The sequence below is a fragment of the Malania oleifera genome, chromosome 4 (genome assembly GCF_029873635.1).
Source record: "Malania oleifera isolate guangnan ecotype guangnan chromosome 4, ASM2987363v1, whole genome shotgun sequence".
Taxonomy (NCBI): Eukaryota; Viridiplantae; Streptophyta; class Magnoliopsida; order Santalales; family Ximeniaceae; genus Malania; species Malania oleifera.
Window position 1 is genome coordinate 92,675,516 of NC_080420.1, and position 27,711 is coordinate 92,703,226.

The window sequence follows — 27,711 nt, forward strand, 5'->3', positions numbered from 1 at the left end:
CACACATAAAAGCACATTTTCTATTATACGAGGCTTTTGTTCTGCTTAGTCTGGTTAGATCTTGGCTCATAATTTTTGTTGTAATTTTAATTTTGTTCTTTATTAGGGCACATTACAATGTAAATCTAAAGTCTATTGAAGTTGGTGGTCATGTTATAGAACTTCCCACAGATATATTTGGTTTTGGAAACCAAAAAGGGACAATAATTGACAGTGGTACAACCTTGGCGTATTTTCCAAGTGATGTATATGATCCTCTAATTACTAAGGTACATATGCTTCCAAAAGTGCACTAATTTGATTTTTTTCCTTAGTATTCTTATTTACATTTTTATGTTTTTATTTTTTTTAATGAAGATTATGGCACAGCAGCCCAGTTTGAAATTACATACCTATGAACAACAGTTCTCATGCTTTACGTACACTGGAAAGTAAGGCCCGAACTTATCTGTTTTTCTTTTTCTTTCCCCAGTCCCAGCGGGTAATTAGTTCACTAAGAATGGAGGAGAATCAAGAATGTCATTAGTTGTCCATGGCTTTTAATGATTTGTTGTTATGCAAGAATGGAATGGAATTGATCTGTATATTTTGCATGTTCACAATACATTTATTCTATTATGTTTCCAACCCATTCCCTTCCAGCATACCAAATATTAGGTAAGTAACCTAATATTTTTTGTGCTGTTGTGCAACAACGTCATCTGGTACTGGAAGCTGAAAACTTGATGAACTAAAACATCGTTCCTTGGTATATTCTTTAATGGTGAAATCTGTGGACTTAGGGTGCTAGTGGTTGTTCCTTTGGTAATCTAGGTGCATTAGAAAATAATTTACTTTGCCTACTTCTTGATCAGAATATTGCAGCATTTGTTTCTCATTAATTTCTTTTGATAAAAGAATTTGACGAAGAAAAAACAGTGTGATTATGCAAAAGAAAACATACAAAAACTAGTACAAAGCTTTCCAGTCATGCTGAATATCAGTTAAGTGTATTCATTTAAAAGCTTTGGAAATCGAAGCCTGCAAGGAGGCAAGGAAAACTATCTTATCCCAAAGCAGACACAAGGCATATGTTGACTCTTGAGGATTTGACCATTCCTCTGAAACCTAATGCCCAAATCACAGCAAACAGATCTCAACTCCATAAAATTCTAGCATCCATTTCCCTCTCAAAATCCCTAAATGTTAGCAGACAATTATCCAAAAAAATGATATATCAAATTTTCATCTCTGGTATTAGAAAGTTTAGGAAGTTCTGTTAGTTTGGTTTTTGTTGTTTTGTTTTAGTGAGGTTTGTCTGGTTGTATTTGTTTCTCCTTGAGCTAATTTACTGCTTCATGCCTTTCTCTGAAAAAAAAAATCTAAAAAATTAGGAAACATATTGTTCTTCAAACATTTCAAAAGCCTATTCCATGCACTCCAAGCCGCAGAATAATGCAAGAAAAGATGAAAATATGATTCAATACTGCTACAGCACATCGAGGCAAATAACTGGAGATAACACCTTACTTGGCCATTTTACTTATAGGAGATTGTTGGTGTTAACTTTCTTACTAATCAACCAAAAAAAAAATCCTCACCTTTAGCTTTCCAAATGTGATTCCTTTATAAGGGAAAGAAGTAGGTGAGTGAATAGTGTGAGAAAAGAAAATTTGAAAAAAGAATAGACTCTAGGAGTGACCAAATTCCAAATCCTACCATCTATTTCTCTATATTAAGATCCCTAAACAAATGAAGATTCCCAAGAAAAGGACAAAAGGATAAAAATTGGTGCGTTATGAAGACTAGCAAGTGAGGTGATAAACCTAATCGAATTATGTGCCTATATAAATATTCAAATTGACCAATACATAATTACATTATTCTATGAAGATTTAAATTATAATTTTAGTTACTTATTCATTGTATAGATTTAAATGTGATACATTAAAGAGATTAATTAATATTATAATTGACAAAGTTAAAAATTTAAATGGGTCGATGGGTTAAGCAGGTACATCCATCTAACCCATTTAATTTTTGGGTCTAAATGGGTCACCCCTTTATGACCTATATAATTACATCGGCGTACCCTAACCCATTTACTTATGACGGGGATGGCTAGGTGTCTAGGTGATGTAGGACAGATGTTAGAATATATATATTGATGGAAAGAGAAGAACAGATAAGGGGAAGAACAGAACAGAACATAGGTGAGAGACAGAATCAGGAGAGAGAAGAGAAGGAAGAAGGAGAAGAGAGGAGGAGGAAGATGAAGAGGAAGAAGAACAGAAGAACCTTGGGGGGGGGGGGGGGGGAGAGAGAAACAGAGAGGGAAACTGCAACCTGATTCAAAACAATAGCTGTACAATAACTTACATATCCAGCACTTATACCACTAATACAACTAACACATATTTACAAATAGAACCCAACTAAACACGTAACTACAAATACTAAAAGAAGTTCCTAAAAAAATATGAAGAGGTCCTCCATACACATCTTTTTAAAACCTACTCCTAAAATACGTGTGCCGAATGGGTGGCCTAGCGGGTACAGGTGGTCCTTCATCATTCTTCCCCAGTTGAAAGGAACTCTTCTCTGCAGAGTGGGGCTGCTAATATGGCTCCAGAAAATCAGGAGCACTGCCACAAACATCATCTTAGCAAGCCATGTAGCATCTGACTCAGGTCGACCTCTCCACTGAACCAAGTAGCAATGAAACCCACCATGAGGAGACATCAGAAACTGGTCGTCCAAATTGGACTTCACTGATACCTGTGGTCAAGAAATAGAGGGAGGCTGAGGAGCTGCTGAACCTGCATGGGCATCAAATGGCAAATCAAGAGGCTCAAAAGTTCCGCGGTAAGGTGTCAAATCTTCTATATTAACAATTGGACTAATGGTCATATGCGTAGGTAAGTCAAGTAAATATGCATTAGGTCTAAGTTTTTTGAGGATGAGGAAAGGGCCAATGGCACAAGCATGGAGCTTTTTAAATGAATTTCTAGGGTAGCGTTCAGGTTTTATACGAACCATGACACTATCACCTGCATTAAACTCTCTAGCTTTATGATGTATATCTGCAGCAAGCTTATAATCCATATTACTCATAGCAAGTTTTCGCCTAATCTCACCATGCAGCTCATGAATGTGATGAACAAAAGACTCTGCAGGCTCAGAAATACGGGCATTTTGTGGCAAAGGAGCAAGATCAATGGGTGCACGGGGTTTGTAACTGAATACACACTCAAAAAGGACTTTTACCCGTGGATCTATTCACAGAATTATTATAAGAAAACTCAACAATATGCAGCACCAAGTTCAATTGCCCTGTTTTTCTCCCACAACACGCCTAAGTAGGTCACCAAGACTACGATTGACAACCTCAGCCTGCCCATCAATTTGGGGGTGGCAAGCAGAAGAAAACAGCAAATGAGTTCCACACATTTTCTAGTGTCTTCCAAAAGTAGATGGAGAACTTGATATCCCTATCAGACACTATGGAGGTTGGAAACCCATGCAATTTGACAACCTCTCTAAAGAACAATTTAGCTACATGAGATGCATCGGAAGTCTATTACATGGAATGAAATGTGCCATCTTGGAGAATCTGTCAACAACGAAAAAAATGGAATAATGTCCTCGGGCTGTTTTGAGGAGTCCAAGAACAAAATCCATACTTAGGTCTCTCCAAGGCATGTGTGGCAATGGCAAAGGGGTATAAAGGTCAGTAGTGTGTCTCTTAGCTTTGGCTAATTGATAGGTGCGGCACTGAGACACTATCCTAGCAACATCCCTATGGCCAATAAAACCTATTCTGACCCAAGGCAATGGCTTTATCCCTCCCTAGGTGACTAGTTAACCCACGACATGCAATTCCCAAACTAAAAGATCTCTAAAGGAAGTGTGGGGAATGCTTAACCTAGTACCTTTGAATAGGTATCTCTCTTGGATGATGAAATCTACAAAATCCCTATGGTGGCCTTCACTCACTTCCTGAAATATAATCCCGGAATCAGGGCTAGTGGAGTACTTGTCCTTTAGACGATCAAACCCTATGACCTCAGCTCTCAAGATATGGAGAATAATTGCTGCCCTACCAACGCCATCAGCCACTTTATTCTCAACACCGGAATGATTTTTAAGAACAAAAGTGTACTCATTTTGAGGAACTCTACCCAACCAACATGCTTTCCGCTCAACTTCTTTTGCGAGCTTAGGTATCGCAAAGCAAGGTGGTCAAAGAAGAGTATAAACTCTTGGGGTAACAAGTAGTATCTCCAATGTTGGAGGGATCTCACTACAACATAAAACTCTTTATCATATGTGCTATATATCTATTTGGCATGTGAGAGTTTTTCATTGAAAAATGCTATAGGATCTCCCTTCTGACTCATGACCCTACCTATACCTATCCCAGAGGCATCACAAGCCACCTAAAAAACTTTACTAAAGTCTGATTGCCTAAGTACAGGTGCTTCGATCATCTTCTGTTTGACCTCTATAAAAGCTCTAGCAGTTGATGGGGTCCAATGAAACTCCCCTTTCTTCAAACACTCCAAGATAGGAGCCATGATGGTGCCAAAATGCCTTATGAATCGCCTATAGAAAGTAGTGAGGCCATGAAAACTATAAACCTCAGTAATAGTTTGAGGCTCAGGCCACTCTCTAATGGCTCTAACCTTTTTTGGATCAGTGGCTATTCCTTGCGCAGAAATTACAAAACCAAGAAAGAGCACATTGGACTGTAGGAAGCTACACTTCTTGAGGTTAGCAAACAACTTTGCTTCCCTCAAGGTGGTAAAGATGTCATAAAGATGTATCAAGTGCTCCTCCCTAGATTTACTGTAGACTAGTGTATCATCAAAGTAGACCACTAGGAACTTTACTATGAATGGTTGTAGAATATGTGTCATAACCCTCATAAAAGTGCTAGGCACATTAAAAAGTCTAATGGCATGACCAACCACCCGAATAAACCATCGTGGGTCTTAAAGTTTGTTTTCCACTCATCTCCTGGTTTAATTCTAATTTGGTGATACCCACAACGCATGTCAATCTTGGAGTACCAACTAGAGGCAGCTAGCACGTCAAGCATATCCTTAAGTCTAAGGATAGGGAACCTATACTTGATGGTGATTTTGTTGATGGCTCTACTATCCACACACATCCTCCAAGATGCATCTTTTTTTGGAGTTAGGAGAGTTGGTACAGCACATGGACTAAGGCTATGTCTCACAAAGCCCTTGTCAAGGAGTACTACTTGCGTATTCAATTTAGCACGCTCTTTACAGTTCATCCTATAATGTGGCAAGTTAGGTAGCTATGAACCTGGAATGAGGTCTAATGGCATGTTGGATGTCTCGCGTAGGTGGTAGCTCACTAGGTAAGTCACTAGGTACAACATATAAAATTTCAGCTAGCAACTCTCCTACCTCAGGTAGGCACTCACAAAAAGACTCTTGATCCTTAGAAGGAACCTCCTATTCCTACGATCAAGCAGGTGAATATTTCTTTGAACTGGGGCTTGACGGACAATCTTGTTCCTTAACTTAGGATCTTTGGGGGTGGCCTTAGTAGGGGCCAAGATGTATGTTCTTATCTTTGTGCCTAAACACATAAGTGTTTTCCCCATCATGATTAGTGACATCATGATCAATTAACCACAGTTGCCCTAATAGGACATGGGCCACATCCATAGGTTCACAATAGACCCTATCCTTATAATCTCCCATCTGGATGGGTGCAAGACACCTCTTGGTATCGGGTAGATTTGTCTTGTTTACCTAATTCACCTTAAAAGGTTGAGGGTGTGGCTCTCCTTTGAGGTTAAATCCTCTTAGAGCAGCCTTGGAGATCACATTCATGCTATTACCCCCTTCGATAACAAGCTTACATGCCCTCTCTCGACAACGAATGAAAGTGTGGAAAATAGGGGTCTGTTTCCACTTCTCACGAATGTCTGTTTCCACTTCTCACTATTCGTGGTAGTGGATAAGACACACCTAACCACACTAACATGGTGGTCATCCTCCTCAAAATCATCTACAAGCACCATCATCTCTCGAGTACTCAACAACATCTACAACCTGATCCTCACAATTGGGCAAGTCGTTAGTCTCACACTCTAAAGCTAAAGCTCGTTGGGGACAATGGGCAGCAATATGACCTCTAACAATGACACTGCACAGATGAGCTACTACCTTGAGGAATATTGGGTCCACTAGAGCGAACAACATGATGTGACTCTATTTGCTTCTCAGAACTCTCTCTAGGGATAGATTGAGGGAAGGTAAGTCTAGGGTGAGGAAAGGATTTGGACTGACTTGACTCAATCACCTGAGATGAAGACCTACTAGAGCTCTTGAGGTACTTTTGATGACAAGTGCTTTTTGATAGGCTGCCTCTAAGGACTCTGGAGAGAACAACTCAACCTCTTGCCTAACGTCCTCCTTAAGACCATTCACAAACCTAGCTACAGTGTGATGTGTGACCTCAACAATATCACTCCTAAGCATCCGTTCCTCAAATTGATCAATGTAGCTAGCTACAGTAGTGGTTTGTTTATGGTTCAAGATCTCGTTGAACAACTAGCTCTTAAAAGGAGGGATGTACTTTTCTTTCAATCTTTGTCTCATCATTTCCCGCTGGGTAATATGAGGTTCACCTAACTATTCTAGGGTTTGTTGTACGGTTTGCTAATACTTCTTTTTCGGTCCTACAAGTTTCATATTGGCAAACTAAATTTTATACTCACCCCATATACAGTAACAATTAAAGAAATCCTCTGTCTCCAATACCCAGTCTAAAAAGGAGTTTGGGTCGAGTTTCCCATCATAAGCATGCACATCCCCCTTGACTTTTTTTGTCAGATCTCCATAGTCTTCCCAACCTTGCCGAGGGGAATGTGGAGCTTGCCTAGGGTTCCAACATCATTAAACTCCTCAAGGTTACCTTCCTTGAACCTAGACTCTAGATTAACCTTAGGCTGGAGGGGCTGAACTGGCCTACCGGTATGTTTTGGAGCCTGACTCATGTTGTTAGGTACTAGTGGAACCCTGGGGCTAGGAGGGATACTTTGGGCTGCCCCTACTGAATATGGGGAGTCGTTAGGGTGCCTAACAGATGGCTTTATGTCTTCCACAACAGAGTGTTTACCTAATATATTCAAGACTTGGTCAAACTGCTGTGTGAGGTGCTCAAACGTTTGGTTCACAGACTCCTGAAGAGTGTTTATCGGCCAAACAAGAACTAGGTGTTAGTTGGTGCAAGTTCGTTGGAACTGGGGTCAATGATTTTGTTGGTGACTGTGGTTAATGTAATATGCTACAATTATGTTGAGGATGACTAAACTTGACTATGAATAATTTGAATCCTAAAATTACTACAATGCACAAACATAAAGCTATAGAACATAATGTATATGAGTGGATATGGTCGCACATAACATTGAAACATGGGATTGACTATGTATGGATATGAACAAGGATGCAATGATGAGTTAGCTAGGGGAATGTACAGAACAAAGTGCAGATTTATTTATTTATTTATTTTTTTAAGGGTAATAAGAAACTTGGAAATATGCAACTATGAATTTTCCCTAGTCATGCAATCAATAGTCAAGAAAAGGAAGAGTTTTTTCACCCTGCTGAGGAATTGGAGCACAGCTCGAGTTTGCCATCGAATTCCAATGTTATACCAGCAATATCTCAAGTCCCTACTCTCTGATTCTCAGGAAAACAGCCGTCAAACAGTAGTTGGAACTCGATCTGAATGCTGATGATGCTTCAAAAGTTTGAAATTTGCTTAGGCAGCCCAATATTAGGCTGTATGTGATCTTAGGAATGCAAACCAAACTTGACACCTCAATTTCTCCTCCGAAAGCTTCATAATCTCAGGAAACAGGTCAAATTCTCAGGGCAGGAAGCGGTATCTCGCGATTCTGGGGAAAACAGGGGAACTCCAGCAACTTCCCCATGCGCATGGCCAGCACGTGGAGTGTATGAGCCGCCGGCGAGGGACCTCCGGTGATTGGGTTCTGGCTGGGGGTAGATCAAGAGGTAAGGATTCTGGTGATGGTCTCTGTGGAGGAAAAAAATTGCAGGAAATGGGGGATTTAGAAGGGCTGCCGTATGGGGTAGTTTCAGGTGGTGCGTGGGGGCCACTCCCTTGTCTATTGGGGATGATATTGTAGGGGAAGGGGTTTGGGGGTGTCTAATTGTAGTGGTAAGGGAGGTGTCGTGGCTTGGTTGGTGGAAAAGGGTGCTTGAGTTTTAGGGACACAACTGGTATTTTATGGGAAGTTCTGGCAGTGTTGAATTGCTGGGAATTCAGACTTTGAATGGCTGTGTGGTGATCGTGGTTTGCTCTGATACCAATTTGATGTAGGACAGATGTTAGAAGATATAGATAGATAGATAGATAGAAGAAGAACAGAACAGAACAACAGAACAGAAGTTACAAAACAGAGGTGAGAGACAGAATCAGAAGAGAGAATAGAAGAAAGAAGGAGAAGAGAGGAGGAAGAAGAACAGCAGAACCTGTGGGAGAGAGAGAAACAGAGAGGGAAACTGCAATCTGATTCAAAACAATAACTGTACAATAACTTACATGTCCAGCAGAGAGGGAAACTGCAATCTGATTCAAAATAATAACTGTACAATAACTTACATGTCCAGCACTTATACCACTTATACAACTAACACATATTTACAAATAGGACCCAACTAAACACATAATTACAAATACTAAAAGAAGTTCCAAAAGAACTTACAAAGAGGTTCTCCATTCACTTATTTCCTAAACCTACGGCTAAAATACGTGTGCCGAATGGGCAGCCTAGGGGGTACAGGTGGTCCTCCATCAGTAGGTTGATGGGTATGGGTTGTAATTGCGATCACTACTCATGGACATCAGTGGTTCTGGGTTGCATAATGTCAAGTTCCTCATGGATGCACTTCATCTCTGCAAAGTACTTCGTAACACTCCCATTTCCCTGTTGTAACTGGAAATACTCCAAGTATAGCTGGAGTGTAAGAGTTTGACATAATCCCAAGTCCCCTTGCACACATCCAGATGTGACACATCCGTGCAATCTGGGGTTCATTGAGTTCCACAATAGGGAGATAATCAATGCAGCTTCTTGAATCCACACTACTTTCCTTTTGACGTTGCTAGGCCCATATTGAAACAAGTGTTCAAATTTACCTAGGCCTGTCCAATGGATCTTAACAGCCTTAGATCATTGCTCATAATTCTTTCCATCCAACTTCTCTTGGTTCTTATTTGCAGCAATGGCAAAGGAAACATACTCTTGGGATTCATGGACTCCATCCCAACACAAACTTTGACCAATGATAACAAGGTTAGGAACTACCAGAACAACCATGAACAAGGTGATCACCACAAATGATTTAAAAATAAACCAGCAACTGCCACAGCACCAAGAAGCTAACACACAGCCCTAAGAAACCAACGCACAGCCCTAATGATACCAAACAACCATTAACAAAAAGTGCTACGAGTGAAGAATTGAATAAGGTTGAATCTTTGACCAAAATACATGACCAATAGCTTGATATATGATGTGTGGAGGTATTTAAGACATTCTGGAAGAAATTGGAGCAGAAATATTACTCAAAGAACTCTCATGCGCCGGAGAGTGGAGTCAGAGCTGCCAGCCTCCAGCCAGACCGTGGTGGCATGTGGGACACTCTCTGGCTGTGAAATTTTACTGGCTTGTAGATTGGCAGGTTGTGTGGGTAGTTATGTGGTTGCTTTTTCCAAATACGAAGGGTTCCTTGAGTTTTTGAAAGGACAGCAGCATCCAGGATTTTTCTGGTGATTATAATGTTTTCCTGAAACTTTTGGACATGCTTCTGGTCTTTGGTGGTGCGGATGATCCTTCTACAGCAGCAGGTTTGCATAGGATTGTGAGGTTTAGGGTTTGGTTTGGTGGTGGATATGCATTTAGGGTTTAGGTTGAATCTAGCTCTAATACCATGTAGAAGTATTTGGTGAATTGGAAGACCTCATCACAGTGATAGGTCTCACTCTCTATTTATAATATATAACAAAAGCATTACAATGACCACAATACCCTCACTAACTCATGCTTACTAACATAGCAATAACATATGCTAAATCACCAAAATAACCAGAAGCAAAATAAAATTGTTTTAATAGTACCAATAATATTAAGATGCACCAATTTGATAGGGAGATGGCAATTGATCTAAAAACAAGCTTTGGAAGAAGCTACAATAGTCAACTTCTTCCCATAATATTTGTAGGCTCCAAACCAATTTTTAAGTTTTAACTATAAGAACGTGGCTTGTCAACTAAAGCTGTCAAAAGTAACTTAAACTGAGTTTGCATTATAATATCATTTTTCTAATACTATAAAGTGGGATTCCCCCTTGGTGTTTTTTTTTTTTTTTTCCCTCAAAAATGTCAAATTTATCCCTATAACTACCCATAATTATCCCAAAGTACCCCTATAACTACCTTTAACTATCCTAAAACACCCTTATGGTTATGTCAAATTTATCTCTATAACTATTCATAATTATCCAAAACACCCCTTTAACTACCCCTAACTATCCCAAAATGCCCTTATAATTTTTTAAAAACCCTATAATAAATGTAAAATTAAAATTAAAATATTATTTAACTCTTGGCTGTTTTCTTTATAATTTTTTTTTAAAAGATTAAAAAATAAAGGGCCTTGTGCCTGTAGCTAGTCTAAATGAGAGCCTATGTGTGTGCTCCATGGCTCGTTTAAACGAAAGCCATTCCCAACAGGTACTTAGCTCCTTCATGCTATATTGGTGAAGATTTTACATATATTGAACACAAACACCTTGTTTCTGCTTGTAATGGTGTGTTATTTGATGCAATCATGATTCCATGGAGTATACGATTATTTTTTTTGGTTACTCTTGCAGTGTCGATGATGGATTTCCAGTTGTCACCTTTCGCTTTGAAGATTCACTTTCTTTGATGGTTTATCCTCGTGAATATCTGTTCCAAATTCGTGTAAGTGAACTGTGTTCCGTTGTGTCAATGGAACTCTTAATTTGTTCCATGTTTTTCTTTCTTGTTTTTTATCCGTCATCATGCTGGACCACTTCCAAATTAAAACTGCATGTTATCTTTGTTGTGTGCTTGAAATTTACCCAAAAACATTAAATTCATGCATGTGATATGAGGACCAGGGAAAAATTTCTAGGAAAATTGGATAATGTTATTTTCTTGGTTGTTTGTAAAGGTTTCAAGAAATGAAGAGGCTGTCTTTAAATTTTCATTACTTCCCGTGGTTCATTATTCTTCTTTAATTTTTAGATTTGCAGGTTTCATAAATGTCTTTGATTCTTGTTTAATTATTGATATACATATCAGGATAAGCAAATCAAATAGGTTTGTAATTAGGCCTAAAAATAAATTGTCATATTAGAAAATTTAGATGGACCCATGCCTATTCGTTATTTACTAAATCTTGGTCATTTTCATCTGTGAATAATCTCTCTGATGCTGGGCCAATGTCCAGCAACTTCAATTCTCAATTCACCTCTTCTAAGGACTAGGAAAGAAATAATTTTGTGAAATCATCGTTTAAGTACAACTAATAAGCTAGAGAAAGAGCATTCGTTAAAAATGCTAGATATATTCACCATTTACACACACACACACACATACATATATGCATAAATACACACACACGCACACATATATATATTCTTCATAATACAGTCAAAAGAAGATTTACGTTCCCCATACTCTTTATATTGAGCTTTACTTGCTTTATATACAACATTATTTCCACAAATCAAACCAATCCCATTCCATACTTCTTGACCAAATATATTCACCATCATAAGCACATTGCGACGATCTATTATGAGGGTCTAGTTGGTCGGTTTTTTATGTTTACCTTGTCATTTTCTGCTTCCTTTGCTTTTAATGTTCATTTTTTTTTTTTGTTGTCCCCATGACATTTGAACAGGAAGATGCATGGTGTATTGGTTGGCAGAATGGTGGGATGCAATCTAAGGATGGAAAAGACATTATTCTTTTAGGAGGTATCTATCAAAAGACAAATCCCTTAATTTTGAGATTTTGGTTGAAATTTGGAATTTTAACCTTCATTGAAATATTTCACTAGCACCATGTCATTTCTGTAAAGTACTAATTGAAATTTTAATCATTTACAAGGTTTTCGAAATTTGGACAAGTTTGGAAGTTGTAAACTTGTTTGTTGCGATGCTATGCGTGGACATATATATGGTTAATGATATTAGTTTTTTATTAATGGAAGATTATAATTGTAAGTGCTCCTTGTCTTTATGGTTATGTGAACTAAGTTAGAGGGGGTGGGTGTGTTCTTGGTTAGGAGTATTTGGGAGTCTAGATTTAAGAATTGGTAGGTTCTGCCGGCTAGTGGTTCTTCTAGGTGGCTTTTTATTGTTTGAATATAGGGTTGATGCTGTGGTTGATAGGCTTTTCAATTCTTTTCTTTGTCTGGTTAATTAGAGATGAGGGTCGGGGGGTTGTGATGGTTTACATTTGTTTATTGTCCTAATTAACCTCATGTTAGAAGTTTGTTTAAGGAGGAACTGACCGATGTTTTTGATTTTGTGCTCCCTATTGGTTGGCAGGGGATCATTTCAGTGCCATTAGGTTCTCTCATGCTAAGTTACAGTTTCTAGGATTATGGTGAGTATGAGGGGTTTTGATTAGTCTACTAGATTGTGACTTGAGAAATATTCGGTTGAGCAATGCTTAATTTACCTGGCTTTGTTCTTGGTGAGAAGCCTATGCCTACCAGTGTTGGTCAGTTCCTTCTAGTTACGAATGAGTGGAAAGACTCTTTCCTCGTTACTTATCTCAGGAAACATGCCTAGGATTGTGTTTGATCATTGTCCAAATGTCTTGATTTTTAATTCAGTTAAATGGAGCCTATTCTATTTAGGTTTGAAAATATGCGGACAGGGTATAAAGGGTTTCTAGACTAAGGGAATGGTGGGGAGAATGTGCTGAAGAGGGTTGGGGGAGTTTTATTTTATGAAAAAAAAAAAATGATTTTTTTAACAATAAAATAAATGTGTGCAATAACAAAGTGTTTGGGGATACTGGATACAAGCATTAGAAAAAAAATGTATATTTTTACTGGAAGTTAAAAGAGCTCAAAAGGTTAGGAGAGGATGAGGGAGCTGTTAATGTTTTTATGATGATATTCTTTTGAGGGGGCAGGGGGTGGTATTAGTTTCAGAAATCTAAGGTGAAACAGGTTAAAAAATGAGCATAATTCTGGACTTATTGTAGAGTAGCTAATGGTAGAAAATGCAAAAGTTATATCAGGGGCTTCGAGAATGAGGAGGGGAAGTGGTTAGGAATCTTGATTTAATTGTGGAGGAGATCACTCCCTTGTTTGTCCTCAGCTGTTTTCTTTCAGGATTTAGTTAGTGGTCAGCCTAAATTGTGGTTTACTGCTTCTAGGGTGATTCCTCAGGATGATCCATCATCTCCTTTTCTATTTAGTAGTAATGCCTTCTTGGTTCGAGATGAAGCTAAGCCGATACATTCAATAGGCGAAGGAAAAGACCCCCCATTTCATAGCCTATTTTTTTCGGATGATGTAATCGTTTGTCATTTAAAGTTTTCTAATGACACTATTTTGTAGCAGTGGTGCGGAGAGGAGAGTGATGGAGGGAAATTATAGTGGGTTTGGATGATGTAATCATTTGTCATTTAAAGTTTGCTAATGACACTTTTTTTCCTTTTTGACAGTTTAGGTTCGTTTGTTAATTTGCCAACACTTTTGCAAGTGCTTGAAAAAGTCTCTTGAGTTAAAGGTTAATCTGTATAAGTTTGGTAAGTAGGTATGAATTTGGAGCAAGGTTGGTTTGTAGGTTTTTGGCATTGAATGGATGTGTTGCTGGTAACTGGTTTATTTTTTTACTAGGTGTTCCTTTAGGCAGCAATCCTGTGGCTGTGTCTTTTTAGAATCCGTTGTCGAAAAGGTAGCTAGAAGATTGGATGTTTGGAAATGGTTGCACTTTCTTTGGGACGGTGTTTTACTTTGAATATTGCCCAGAAATGAGAAATATTGACAAGAAATGTTTTTGTGGTCAGGAGTGGAGAGGATGCTGGGGACCATTTGGTCAGTTGGGATGGGGTGTTTAAGCCTAAAGTCGGGGTGGGTTGGGCCTGGATGACCTAGTTTCCCAGAACATTGCCTTGGTGGATAAATGGTTGCTGCATTTTCCTTTGGAGCCTGGATCCCCATGGTATAAGGCAATTCACAGAACATGTGGAGTCCGGCAGTACAGGTTGAATGCAACATTCAGTATTAATGCTGCTCATGGGAGTAGCCCTTGGAATCTCATTTCTCATATTTTGCAATTCTTAATTCCTTGGGCTAAATTCTGAGTGGGCAATGGGGAGAGAGTTCAGCCTTGGGAATTTGTGGTTTGGGATGCCACCCTTTTGTAATGTGTCTCCTTACCTTCACAGCCTCTCAAATTATCATTGTGCTCCAATTTCTAATTTTTGGTTCTCAAGGGGACTGTTTCTTAATATAATTTCTTCTTTTGTGTAAAAGCAATAACTGAAGGATTAAAAACCCCATGATGATGGATTATCAAAACTTATAATACCTTCAGCTATTTTTGTGGTGCAAGGATGGTGTATTATGATTTATAACTTTAATTTATTTTTTTATTTATCCAAAAAACGACAAAGCTACAACTGAAAGTTGTTTGTCATGTGCTACTATCTGATTTGGTTTGTGATTAGTTACTTGGATACTGACAGTGGAAGTGCTTAGCCATAATTGAGTGGGTATTGGTGACTTGATTAATCACATGTTCCCAAAAATTATAAAATAAAACATTAAATGAAATAAGAGTGCACACTTTATTTTTGCTGATTATTTCCCTCCTTTTTTTTTTTTTTTTTTTCCTAAATGCAGATCTTGTGCTATCAAATAGGCTAGTTGTATATGATCTTGTAAATCAGACAATTGGTTGGACTGAGTACAATTGTGAGTTTTCTGAGCTCTTTGACTTCTTTTTTTGGTTGTCAAATTACACTGATTTTGCGACTTCCTTTCCTTTTGTGTGCTACTTGCGTTGACAATAAAGTATTTAATTTCGTGTGATGTGCGTGTCATGATTATGGAATAAAATAAAAGTGTACCTTGTCACTTACCTTTTATATAAATGGGCATTAGGTATTGTTATATTATACTTTCTTCTTTGGCATCACTTCAAATCATTGGAATGGAAATTAGTATGAGTTAGATTATTTGACATGAAATCTACTTAAGAAATACTCAGGAAAATCCTTTATTAAACAAAACCAAGTTGTCCTTGAATAATCATTAACAAAAGTTAACAAAATATTGGAAACCCAACTTTGAACAACCGAATAGGACCCCAAATATGAGAATGGACTAACATGAAAGGGCTTACTGCCCGTTTACTGACTTGGGAAGCAAATGGAACACAATGATGCTTTCTGATTTGGCAAGACTCACACTCAAGACTAGACACATAACTTAAAGTAGGACCTTTTTTTTTTTTAAAATTTGTCCAATAAAGGATAACCAAAGAACAATGGATTTGGAGTGGTGTGGCAGTGCAGGGAAAACTGGGAGATAGCGACTCAAACTGGTTAAGTCTACCAGCCTCATGTCCTCCACCAATCATTTTCCTCATCTTCAAATCCTGAATGACCACAAAATGAGGAAATTCATGGATTTTGTAATCTTGCTAACTGACACAAAATTGAAGGAAACTTGGGAATCTACAAAACAAAAGAAAGAGAGACAAATGAAGTAGGATTTACTATCCTATTCCCTTAACAGCAATAGTGGACCCATCGGCAAGGTAACACGAGGTTAGCTTTAAGAATGTTGGAAGGTGGAAAAGTAATTAGTTATACCTCTTTTGCTTTATCACTCTTTGGTTTTTCATTTCAGCAAACCAGATACAGGTTGAATTTTTTAGTTTCAAGATTTGAGTCATTGATTTTGCCTTTAAATTGGATCTTTAAAGTTTAAATTCAACTTAACTTGAATATCAGCTGAAGAGTTTGTGATGTAGGACAAGAAGCAAGACCTTGGGAAGATCCTTGCAAGAGAATAATTAAGAAGAGTAGGGTTAAGGAATTGTTGGGTTTAGAAAGTAGTTTATTATGTGTGCTTACTATTAATTAGTATTGGATTATGTGTATTTGGGTGTTGTTTGTAATATTTGTGTAAAGTATGGGTTTGTTTGTAATTCGTGTAGTTTTAGGGTATTTTTTGATTTTTTATGTTTAGGCTTTCTTATAAATAGTGTGTGAAAGCCATGCTGTAAGTCAGTCGATAATGAATTTGAATTGAATTGAATGTGAGTTCCGCCCCTGGCATCTCCTTTCTCCTCCCTTCCCCTTCCTTCCTCTTCTAATTTCTCCATTCTTTCTCTGTTCTCTCTGCTGTCCAGCAGCTCCTTCCCTCTATTTTCTGCTCTATCCTTAATCCACTGCTCTGCCTGCAGCAATTTTATCCTCCTCTCTTGCCTTCTCCCTTTTCTTTCTTCTTCTTCTTCTTTCGCTGACACTGCATTCTGAAATTTTGTAATTCTGTTATTCTTTCATCTTCCATTCTCTCCACTAATTTCTCCATGGCTGCAGAACCTTGATGCTGCCCCTGCATCATTTTGATTCAATTATGGTTCTTATATAAAAGCTATTTTATTGCAATGATTGCAACTCAGATGCTTCTATCTTCTTATACTTCACCCCAGGAAATGTTTGTATATATTTGGAGGAAAATGTTTTCCAGGAATATTTTAATCTCAAGACAGAGACTAGAAAAAGTAGCAGCTTTCATGCATAGCTGTGCCTAGGGGTGTACTCAGTTATGATAAACTGATGACTGAACCGAACTCTGGGTTCATAATTATAACGAACCAACACCAAACTGTAAACTGATGGTTCAGCTAATAGACGAACCATATTTTGTTGGTTCGGTTTGGTTTATTAACTGAATTCTGAAATCTTTAATTACTTTAATAAATTATTCACTTACACTGCCATTGTTCACTGAACAGAGGGGTAAAGAACTACCATCTGCAGGCCCAAGTTTAAGATAGAGCTGGGCATCTTGCTTACATGCATGATAGAAACTGGGCATCTTGCTTACACGCACAACGGGAGAAGGTAAGTATTGAGAGGGGGGGGGGGGGTGCTGGGTTTTTATAAGAAAGAGATCTTTCATGCAGTTGATGTGGGACAGTCTCAACTCACAACATACGTGTTGCAACTTGCACACTTGCACTGTTACTAGTGCTGTGGCAGTTCCTGTTGTCCCACATTGTTTAGAGAAGTAGATGCCCCAAAGGAGGTGTTAGATTACCACTTTACCTAAAAGCTTAAGTTGTTACAATGTATATCAAACTTTAACACTTTCCCGCACGTGCAGCCCGACAGCACATGGAGAGATAAACACATGATAAATAGCACCCATAATAAGGAATGCAATATTTTTTTAAAAAAATTGCGAGCAACAAAATTAGAACCCAGGACCTCTTGGTAACCAGCTCTGATACCATGTTAGATTACCACTTTATCAAAAGCTTAAACTGTTAGGTTGTAGGCCAACAATGTATATCAATCTTTAACAGGAGGCTTCCATCACCATTCAAAGACCATGTTCATTACACTTAAGCTTGGGACCACATTTATAGATCTAAATTCAAAAAAAAAAATTATATTTTTAAAATAAATATCTTAAAATTCAAAATAAAATAACAAATAATGTAGATTTATCTAAAATCTAAAGAATTGAAATAATTTCAGCTATTCGTTTTTTTCGATTTGATATATTTTTGAAACCAAACCAAAACCGGAAGCTGAATTTGAAAGACATAAGAAACCAAAATCGAAAACCGTGACTGAAAACTGAACCAAATTGTGAAATGTTTTAGTTTCAATCCGGTTTCTAGTTTTCCGGTAATTTTTGTAGATTATTTTCAAGTTGCCGTGATCAACATCAGCACCAAAGGCTCTCCATTCCTAGAAACAGAAAACCTTATTGATACAATACATTTGATAGAAAGGAAAGAAGAGTAGAAATACAATTAAGGGAAGAAGAGAAAAGAACAATAAAATGAAGTAGAAGGGGCAATAGAAGGGCAGTACCTATGGAAATGGCAAGGAAAACAAAGTAGGGAAATTAGTGGTGGCTACATTGGTGATATGTGGTGGTTTACTGTGCAGATCCTAACAAAACTTAACCGTATAACCTCCTCATCCACAATGAATGCACTTGTGAGGGGAGCTTCGACCACATTCACCCCTTCTACCAGAACCACTCAAACCACCGAAAGAACTTTTGCGATTTCTTGGTGAAACTAGAATCACCTTGTTTAACAGAAATAGTCTTCTCATACCCAAAAGTTGAAAAAACAAGAAGCTGGGGCTAAGGAATGTGTACTGGAGGAGACATAAAGGATGTGAGAATAAACATCAATAGAGGATGGCAATTTTGGATGTGGGACTGGACCACCTCAAACTCGAGTTTGAAAGTGGGCTTGAAGAATGTCTTCAGCTCCCTCTGCTTTTGCATCTCACAAACATCAGCTTTAGACACTGCACATGATTCTTTTCATCCAACTTCTTGGTTGTTATCTATGGGAATGATGTTTGTGATTCATGGACTCCATCCTAACACTCACAAATGAGACCAACAATGAACAAGGTTGAGGACGAATGTCCAGAACAATAGGAACAACCGTGAACAAGGTGAAAAACTGAAACAACCGCGAACGAGTCACAAACAAACTAGCATAACACTGCCACAGCCCCAAGAAGTTAACACAACCCTTATGGTACTGAACAACCATTAACAAAGTGCCACAAAGTGAATGACTAAAAAAAGTTGGATCTTTGAACAAAAGACATGACCAACCCCCTGATTTTATGGAATATGGAAGTATTTAAGTCATGCAAGAAGAATCAGAGCAAAAGCAGGGCTCAACAAGCCCTCACGTGCCAACACATGAGGTCAGAGCTCCCAGATTTTGGCGGCATGTGAGGGCTCCTCAGACTTACAGATAGGCAGGTTCTGTGGCTATATATGGGATTGGTTTTGCAAAATCTAAAGGAGTTCTTGGGATTCTAAAAGGAAGCGACATTAAGGAATTTTTCTAGCTGCTGCTGTGTTTTCCACTGATGCCTGTAGTTGTTTCTGGTCTTTGGTGGTGTGGATGATCCTCCTGGAGTGCAGTTTTGTGCTGCATGATGTAGAATAAGAAGAGGGTATTTGGATGGATCATTTCAACCCAATTTGGAGGCCCATGTCGAAGAACAGGTTCAATGGTATATTGGGTCCTAAACCCAAATGTGCTTAGATAAATTAGTTTTTTATTATGTGTGTTTAGTTTGCTTGTTTAAATTTGTGTATTTTAGGGTTATGTTTGTAGTTTTATCTAGTTTTAGGGGTATATGTGTTATTTCATGTAGTAGATACTTTCTTATAAATAGTATGTGAAAACCATGTAGAAGGTGTGTTGTTGAATTTGAGAATTTAATGTGTGATTCCCCATTATATCTCATTGATGTTGTCCTGCATCACTGTAGCTATGCACTTAAGGTTTAGGTCAGACATTGCTTTGACCTAAAGACTTCAAGTACTTAACAATGACTTTGAAGAATGGATGAAAGTCAACAAATCTTATTGATGTGAGTCCTATTATAGGTGCAATGTCCTTTACGGTTGGAAAGAGTCTACAACCTCTCATCACTGGAGAACCCTCTTGAGTATCATAACTAGCATAAATCCTGTAAAATTTCTGAAAGAAATTTTCTTTGCTGATACATCCAATGGACATGATGATGTACTGGTGTAGCTTATCCAAAAGATTACATCCAAGAAGAGATTCACATGGTCTTTCATTTCTCAACGAAATTGTCGAAATCTCCATTGAAATGACTGCGTTCCACCACCTTTGAAATGGAAATGGCAGTCAACTTTTGCTTCACGAAATTTCCAAAGTTAACAAAATCTCAAAATTTTCAGTGATATTTCCATGAATCACCCAAATTTAATGAAATCTCTAAATTTCACACAATTTTTTGAAAAATTGAAATTGAGATTTAAAACCCAAAACAAAAATTTCTCTTAAGTCTTGTATCTGATTGAAAATAAGGACCATTACTACAAGGATATGAATGATAACTTTTCAGATTTTCAAAAATTTATGCACAGTTGAACTTAGTTATTAGATTGAACATTTTATTTCACCTTTTATGTCAAAAATAGTTGCACTTGCATTATTGTATAATAACTATTACTTAACTAATTTATGAATTTCTTTATATTAATTGAATATGTGTAGTATGGTAATTGTATTAAATATATTGCACTGATGGATTTAGATATCTTGGATCTATTATGCAAGATGAAGAGGAAATTGATGAAGATGTAGTACATAGAATTAAGACAGGTTGGATAAAATGGAGGAGTGCGTCAGGTGTATTGTGTGATCGTAGAATACCTTTAAAATTAAAAGGAAAGTTTTATAAGACAACTATGAGGCCAGCTATGCTTTATGGTTCAAAATGCTAGGCAGCTAAGAAACATCATGTACAAAAAATGGAAGTTGTTGAGATGCATTTGTTAAGGTGGATGAGTGGTTTAACATTAAAAGATAAAGTAAGAAATGAACATATACGCAATAATTTAGGCATAGCACTGGTTGAAAACAAGATAAGGGATGGGCAACTTAGATGGTTTGGGCATTTGAAACGCAGACCTAGTAGAGTACGTGTGAGGAGGATTGGGTTAGTTATATTTTTTGTTATGAAAAGGGGTAGGGGTAGGGTTAGGCCTAAAATAACTTGGCATGAGGTAGTGAGGAAGGATTTAATAGCTCTTAATCTAATAGAATAAAATGCTCTGGATCGGGTGAATTGACGGAAAAGGATTCATGTAGCCCATAGTAGTCAAAGGCGCATTGAGGTGCAAAGGGTACTTGGAGCCGATGCCTGAGGCATGAGGCGAAGGCACTCGCCTCACAAAGGTGAGGCACACAATTATTAAAATTTTGAACAATGCCTTTTTGATGGGTAATTGATATATGAAAACATATCAATAGTAATATCATAATTTAAAATGCCAAATATTCAGTACCAAAACATAAACATAGAAATTATGACAACCAAGTACTAAGTTCCCAGTGAAACAAATATAGTTTAACATAAGTAATTACACATGCAAGAGTTCAAGCTTCAAATTAGAAAAGAAATGAAATTTACAAGCCGAAGGCCTAAAAGCATTAACATAGTGGCTTAATGCAGGTTAATCTATAACTTGCCAAGAGCAAGGCAGCCTGACAGCCACCTGAAAGCAGTAGCAGAAAAATACTGAGCCCTGAGGAACACAAAGAAGAAGAAGAAGAAGAAGCAGAAGAACTGAAGAAGAAGAAGAAGGAAGAATTGAAGAAGAAGAAAAAAGAACTGAAGAAGAAGAAGAAGAACTGAAAAAGAAGAAGCAGAAGAACTGAAGAAGAAGAAGGCAACAACAGCAGCAAAATTCTTAAAAAGAAGAAGAAGAAGAAGAAGAAGACTTACTAGTTTGAAGCAGCCTTACGAATCACAAAGACTGGTGATGACGACTCAATGGCTCAAAGCCTCTCGCTTGTTCTAAGGCTCTGGAGAAGGCTCTCTTGCTGGCGGAAGGCTCAAAGACTCGAAGATGAAGGTTGTGCTGGTTTGAAGGCTTGAACCTCGAAGACAAAGGGCTCTTGCAAAGGCTCTCTTGCTGGTAAAGGCTCGAAGACTTGAAGGCTTGAAGATGAAGGTGTTTCGTGCTGGGTCGAAGGCTTAAGGGCGAAGATTGTGCTGGTTCAAAGGCTCGAACCTCGAAGACGAAGGGCTCCTGCGATGACTCTCTCGCTGGTGAAGGCTCGAAGATGTGAAGATGAAGCCTAGACTGCTGGTTTCATGTTGGTTCAAAGGCTCGAAGACGAAGCCTAGACCTGCTGGTTTGAGTCAAAGCCTTTGGCTAGGGTTAGGGCTCGGGCTAGGGCTAGGGCTGGTTCGAGTCTGGTTATGTTTTCTTTCTTAAAATGTTAAAAACAAATGAAGTTAAAAGGTCAGATATCTGAGGTGCGACTCACTGTGCCTGGAGCCTCAGTGCGCCTGCCTGCATCTCTTGAAGGTCGCCTCACCTCAACCCTGATGAGGCGCTAGCCTCATCGTCTCACTGCGCCTCGCGCCTAGGCACGCCTCAGGCGTGCTTTTGACTACTATGATGTAGTCGACCCTACCTAGTGGGACTTAAGGCTGCTTGTCATATATTGCACTTTATACATTACTCATTAACATTTTAGTTTTAAACCTTGCATTATTATATATAATATATATTGGCAGTTTCTGAAGTTCCATAAAAGGCTTCCATTATTTACTAGTAATTTCCTTCCTTTGAAAGTCAAAATTGAAATTGAAATTTACATCAAAATTTTCGTATTTTTGGAGTTTGAAATTTTAGTAGAAATAAAAATTTAAAACCTTTTTCCACAAGTGCATTGTAGACATTTATGGCCACAGACGTGATTATCCAATCTTGTACACTAGAGAGCTTACCCAAGGTCCAAGAAATATTCCATGGGACTAAATATCTTTGTGGACAGCTCATGTAACAGCAAAGCAACCATGAAAGATTACTTACAAGATTTCTCTTTCAACTAGGGGAAATGTAGTGGTAAAAGGATATGTATACATGTCTTGTATATCTATTAGTGGTGTGTGAGCTTTATAGAAGTTATGGTGTGAGGGAAACAAGTAAAGAAGCAGATTAGTGGTTGTAGTGAACCAGATTATATGCTTTTCATATAGAAAAAGAAGAAATGTCATTAAAGAAGAAAGAAAGAAAGGAGAACAAAGAAGAAAAAATTACAATCAAAATAACACAGCCTGACTGACTTGCTGTAAATCCAAAAAAAAAAACACAATCCCTTTTCATTGACCAGCTACAAAATTCTACAGCAAAGCCATATAATCATAAACCATGTCATTTGATCATCTTCTTCCCCAGTAAATATACAAAGATTCCATTGAAACTGAATACCCCCAATACACCAAGAAGCAAACATCTCCACAAAGCTGAGCTCTCTACTCCTACCAAATCCTATAAGGGAAATAAGCAGCATATCCCCCATCTATTCTAGGCAAACCAAGGTCTCTGCAAAATAACAAAGCAATATATTCTAAACCCTCCTTGTGAAAGAACAATGCAGGAAAATATGAGGAGATTCTAAACTGTCAATACCATAAAGTGCACACATCCGGAGGTAAAGCATTAGAAAACCTCCTCCTTTGCTATAGTTTGTTGTCAACTTGTCATTAACTATACTAAGAACTGTTAAAAGCATGATATACATTGTTGGCCCACAACCTAACAGCTTAAGATTTTAGGTAAAGTGGTATTTTAACATGGTATCAGAGGTAGTTAACAGGAGGTCCTGGGTTCTAATCTTGTTTCCCGTGTTTATTATGTGGTGTTTTAATAAATCCCTATCATGGGGATTATTTATCATGTGTTTGTCTCTCCATGTGCTATTAGGCTGCACATGTGGGGGAGTGTTAAAGCTTGATTAGCATTGTTGGCCCCCAACCTAACAGCTTAGGCTTTTAGGTAAAATGATATTCTAACAAGAACAACCAACCAGAAAAAAGCTTTAATCATAGAAGGAACTTTGTCCATCCAAATATTATGATGAAGTGGGAAGGATATGTTTTCACGAATCAAATGCTCAGAGAAAGATTACAAGAATAATCCATTCCATGACCAAAATCTGCTCCTTTTGGGAGGGGCAACCCTCCAGTAAGCACAACAAGGAAGAGAGTTGCTGCATCTCCCTATAATCAATAAATCCAGGAAAATTGAAAATCCCAAGATAACTTACTCCCATTAGAAAAAAATAAGGGAAAAAACTCTATTATGCAATGAGAGCTGATCCAAATATGAGGAAAAGAAATGAGAAGTGCTGAGTCACCCAACCAAATGTCTTCACAAAAATGAATGCAAGAACCATTACCCACAACAAAGTGGTATAAGGGATACTAAAGAGAGAACAGATGTATGAAAGACACCTTCAAGGACTCTAAAAGGAATATCTTATATTTGCATCTGACGCTTTTACTAGTATGCCAAGTATACTTTTAATAACCTTGTGCCAACGGTAATCTTTCTCTAAGAGAAACTGCCAATGCGATTTACCAATCAAAGCCAATGCTTTAAAAGGCTCAACTCAAGCTTGAGGCTCACCTCAAGGCATGACATGCCTAAAATGCCTTGAGGCTCAATATGAAGTACCAAATAACAAAAGGACTAATGCATTAGATGCCGAGGCTTATGCATTTGTACAAAAGGCATGCCTTTTGCACCTTTGAGTTGAGGCTTAAGAATTTTGGGTGTGTGATTCTCAAGTTAAATTTGACTAGAAAATTTTAAATGACATGTTTATATAAAAGGAATGTCGTAATATGAGTTGATTTCTGTAACTCTTGAACCTTAACCTTTCCAAAATAGTTGACAGTTGAATCTTGGATCTTGAAAATAATTTGAACTTTGTAACATTGTAGCTATCTTTTGTCATGCACGTAATGAAAATCCAAGGTAGCAATTTTTAAATGGCCAACAGGTAGTTTAGAAATTGTATTTGATAGTTTTTTTTTTAACATTTTATTTGTGATTTTCTTAATTTTTTATATTTTAAAATATCTGTAATATATTTACATATTTTTACCTAAAAATAAAATTCTTAAGAGGCTTAAAACTCAACACCTTAAGGCTTACACTTTTTATAACCAACTCACCAAGACCCAAACCCCCTTCCGTCTTAGACCTACAAACAATTTTCCAGCAAGCCAAATGCTTCTTTTCTCCCTGATGACCCGACCCATACCAAATAAAATGTCTCATGTCTCTCTCAATATTCCTAGCCACTGCTACTAGAATTCTGAAAATATGCAAGAAATGAAGAGGCAGGGTACTAGAAAGGCAAGCCTCAATGAGGATGATGTGGCCGCCTAGAGAAAATAAAACGTTCTTCCACCCATCAAGATGCTTGGACACCTTCACCACAGGATCCCAAAAACCTGCAGACCTTGGATTACCTCCCAAAGAAATCCTTAAATAAGTCGAAGGCCAATCTAGGGTATCACACTCAGCTGAAGAAGCCAACTATCACTCAGATTAATACCTGAAATCTCACTCTTCCCTGAATTTAAACCAGAAACCTGCTCCGAAATTTGTAAAATAGTAAGAACATTTAAGAAACACTATGATAACCTCAGAGTTAATAGCCATCAACAAGCTGAAGATGAGACAACAACCCCCCTAATCCCCATCCTAAACCTGCCCCTTTATCAACAGTCTTATCTACCAATCTTCCCAAGAACAAACAATAAAGAGAGTGAACCTCCATGTCTTAGACCCCTTGAAGTGCTAAAGTCATTTCAAAATCTAATTTAAACACAAGCCCCACCCTTTCCTCCTATACCACCACCTCATTAGCTATAAATATAGCATCCACAATCTGCCTGCACCCCCAGCCACCACACACACTTTAAAGCACTTTGAGATTGATGGATAGTATCTCCTATGACAAAACTCAGACTAGTGCAAGAATCTCAGCAATAATATTGTAGACAATGGTAACTAGACTGGTAGGCCTAAAATCAGCAACCTTTATAGACCAACTCTTCTTAGGCACCTAAGTGATGAAAGTGGAGTTACCACATGTTTGTGAGTTTGGAATTCCGACCTTATATTTGGGTTTGTGAGGATTTGGATAAAATGTAATACAAAACTGCACCAAGTTTCATCCAAATCCATGCAAATCCAATCCAATCCCAAACACAGCCTTAATATTTTTGCTCAAAATCCCATTAAAGGAGAACTCATTAACTATCTTTGTTAAATTCACTCTAATCACATCACAACAATCCCAAAAAAACCATTTAAAACCATGAAGACTTGGAGGGTTATCCTTCTCCATTCCAAAAATAAACTCCTCCACTTCACTCTCCCCTTGAAAGGCCTCTCCAACCAAGTCTTGAGAGATGGATTCCACTCCAAACCCTTACTCATAGGCCTACTACAGACATCCTTCTCGATCGGTTAAAATGTTTGCAAAACATCTGTAATCTCATTTGCCATTAACCAACCTATGAAAGAAATTAGAATTTCTCTATCCCTCCCTAATGCATTTAAATTGTCTTCCTGCCTCCAGCTGCCCACTTCCCTAAAGTTCATGCCCTCTAATTTTTCAGCAAGACCCTCTTAATCACCTCACATTCCAAAAAAGGCTCCCTTCTTCCTCTCTTCTCAAGCTTATCTAGAATGCTAGTCCTTACCCCTAATATCCCCAAAACTTCAAATTGTGTTGTATTTGTAGCTTGAAGCTTAGAGATCCTATAAACACCCTTAGGGGGCAATAGTTCTATGCGTCTCTCTCCAGCATTACTACACTAATACAGCTTTCCTCTTGAATCTTTCTCACACTTACTCTTGGTGGTTGTACCTCCTTCATGGTTGCAAACTTTGAGGACGGTGTTTATGAATTGGTGCCCTTTTTTTCAACACATGGCATAAGGCAAAGAATGGTTAGCTATTTGCAATCCTGTTGGAGCAAGTTTATTGCCATATAGGAATTTTTTTGGCTTGCTTTTTAAAGGCAGATCTCTTACAGATCATTTCCAAATGACTGAATGGGCATTGACTCCTCTAAGTGCAGAATATAAGATTCAGGCTAATTCAAGTTCTAAGGTCATTGGAAGTTGTTATGTAATGCTTGTTGCTCTGAGCATAGTTGTCAAATCAAAATTCAGTTTGTAAATCACAATCCCAATTTCATGAATTGAGAATTGAATCAAATCGTAAGATTCGGTGCAAATTTTGAAAAATTGATTTCTAATTATTTGCATAAATGTAAAACTAGTAAATTAGTAAAATGCATTGAAATTTCAACAAATATGGATCATCCATGTTGATAATTGGAATGGCGCTTGCCTTGGACAAGTTTTGTAGGTCTAAATCCTACCATGATCTGTTTAACTCATACATATATTGATATAAGAGGAAAACTAGCCATATAAGCAAGATATACCATGATCTAACCATTTTACCTCTATCAAGTATCAAGCTAAGCTAGTTTCTATGAAACTATAAAACTTATTAGTGACTCAAAACTAAATCACTGAGCCTAAGAGCTCAAGATACACTAAAAGTAAGATAAGGACACACAATTTTTTTTAAAAAAAATTGAAATTCATGCTTATGGTGTAAGTGTACATGTTTAACAATAAAAAATTCATGTGCATGTTTTCTTTGAAAAACAATAAGGAGAGGAAACAAGAAAAACTTAATGGAAAATTGAACTTTATGGCTTTTAAGGGAATGAATCAATGAAAAACAATAAAAATTTGAACTTTACAGTGCTTCACAAGAAAAGTCATTTTTTAAAGTATGGCCTTGCTCTAATAACTAAAACAAGAAGAGAAAGTAAATAAAAAACATAAACAAAACTTCCTAAAATATAAAAACTAATGAAAATCAGATATCTAAATCCAGAGGAGTGGAGAAGGCAATGCGCCAACCAAAAACTCATCCACCTAGTTGACCTAGGTTTTCTTCTCAAGACAGGTTTCCTTCTCTAAGTCTGGTTTTCTTCTAAT

The 27,711-nt window shown here is 37.7% G+C and overlaps 1 protein-coding gene across 1 annotated transcript in view; it reads left to right on the plus strand.

Annotated features, from left to right (window-relative positions):
* Positions 1-27,711, plus strand: part of LOC131152970 (aspartic proteinase 36) — a 48,306-nt gene that overhangs the window by 18,093 nt on the left and 2,502 nt on the right. Inside the window, exons 5-9 of the mRNA XM_058104958.1 lie at positions 107-269; positions 358-431; positions 10,929-11,019; positions 11,987-12,062; positions 14,954-15,025. Coding sequence (XP_057960941.1) covers positions 107-269; positions 358-431; positions 10,929-11,019; positions 11,987-12,062; positions 14,954-15,025 — 476 coding nt within the window. The remainder of the gene's footprint in view (positions 1-106; positions 270-357; positions 432-10,928; positions 11,020-11,986; positions 12,063-14,953; positions 15,026-27,711) is intronic.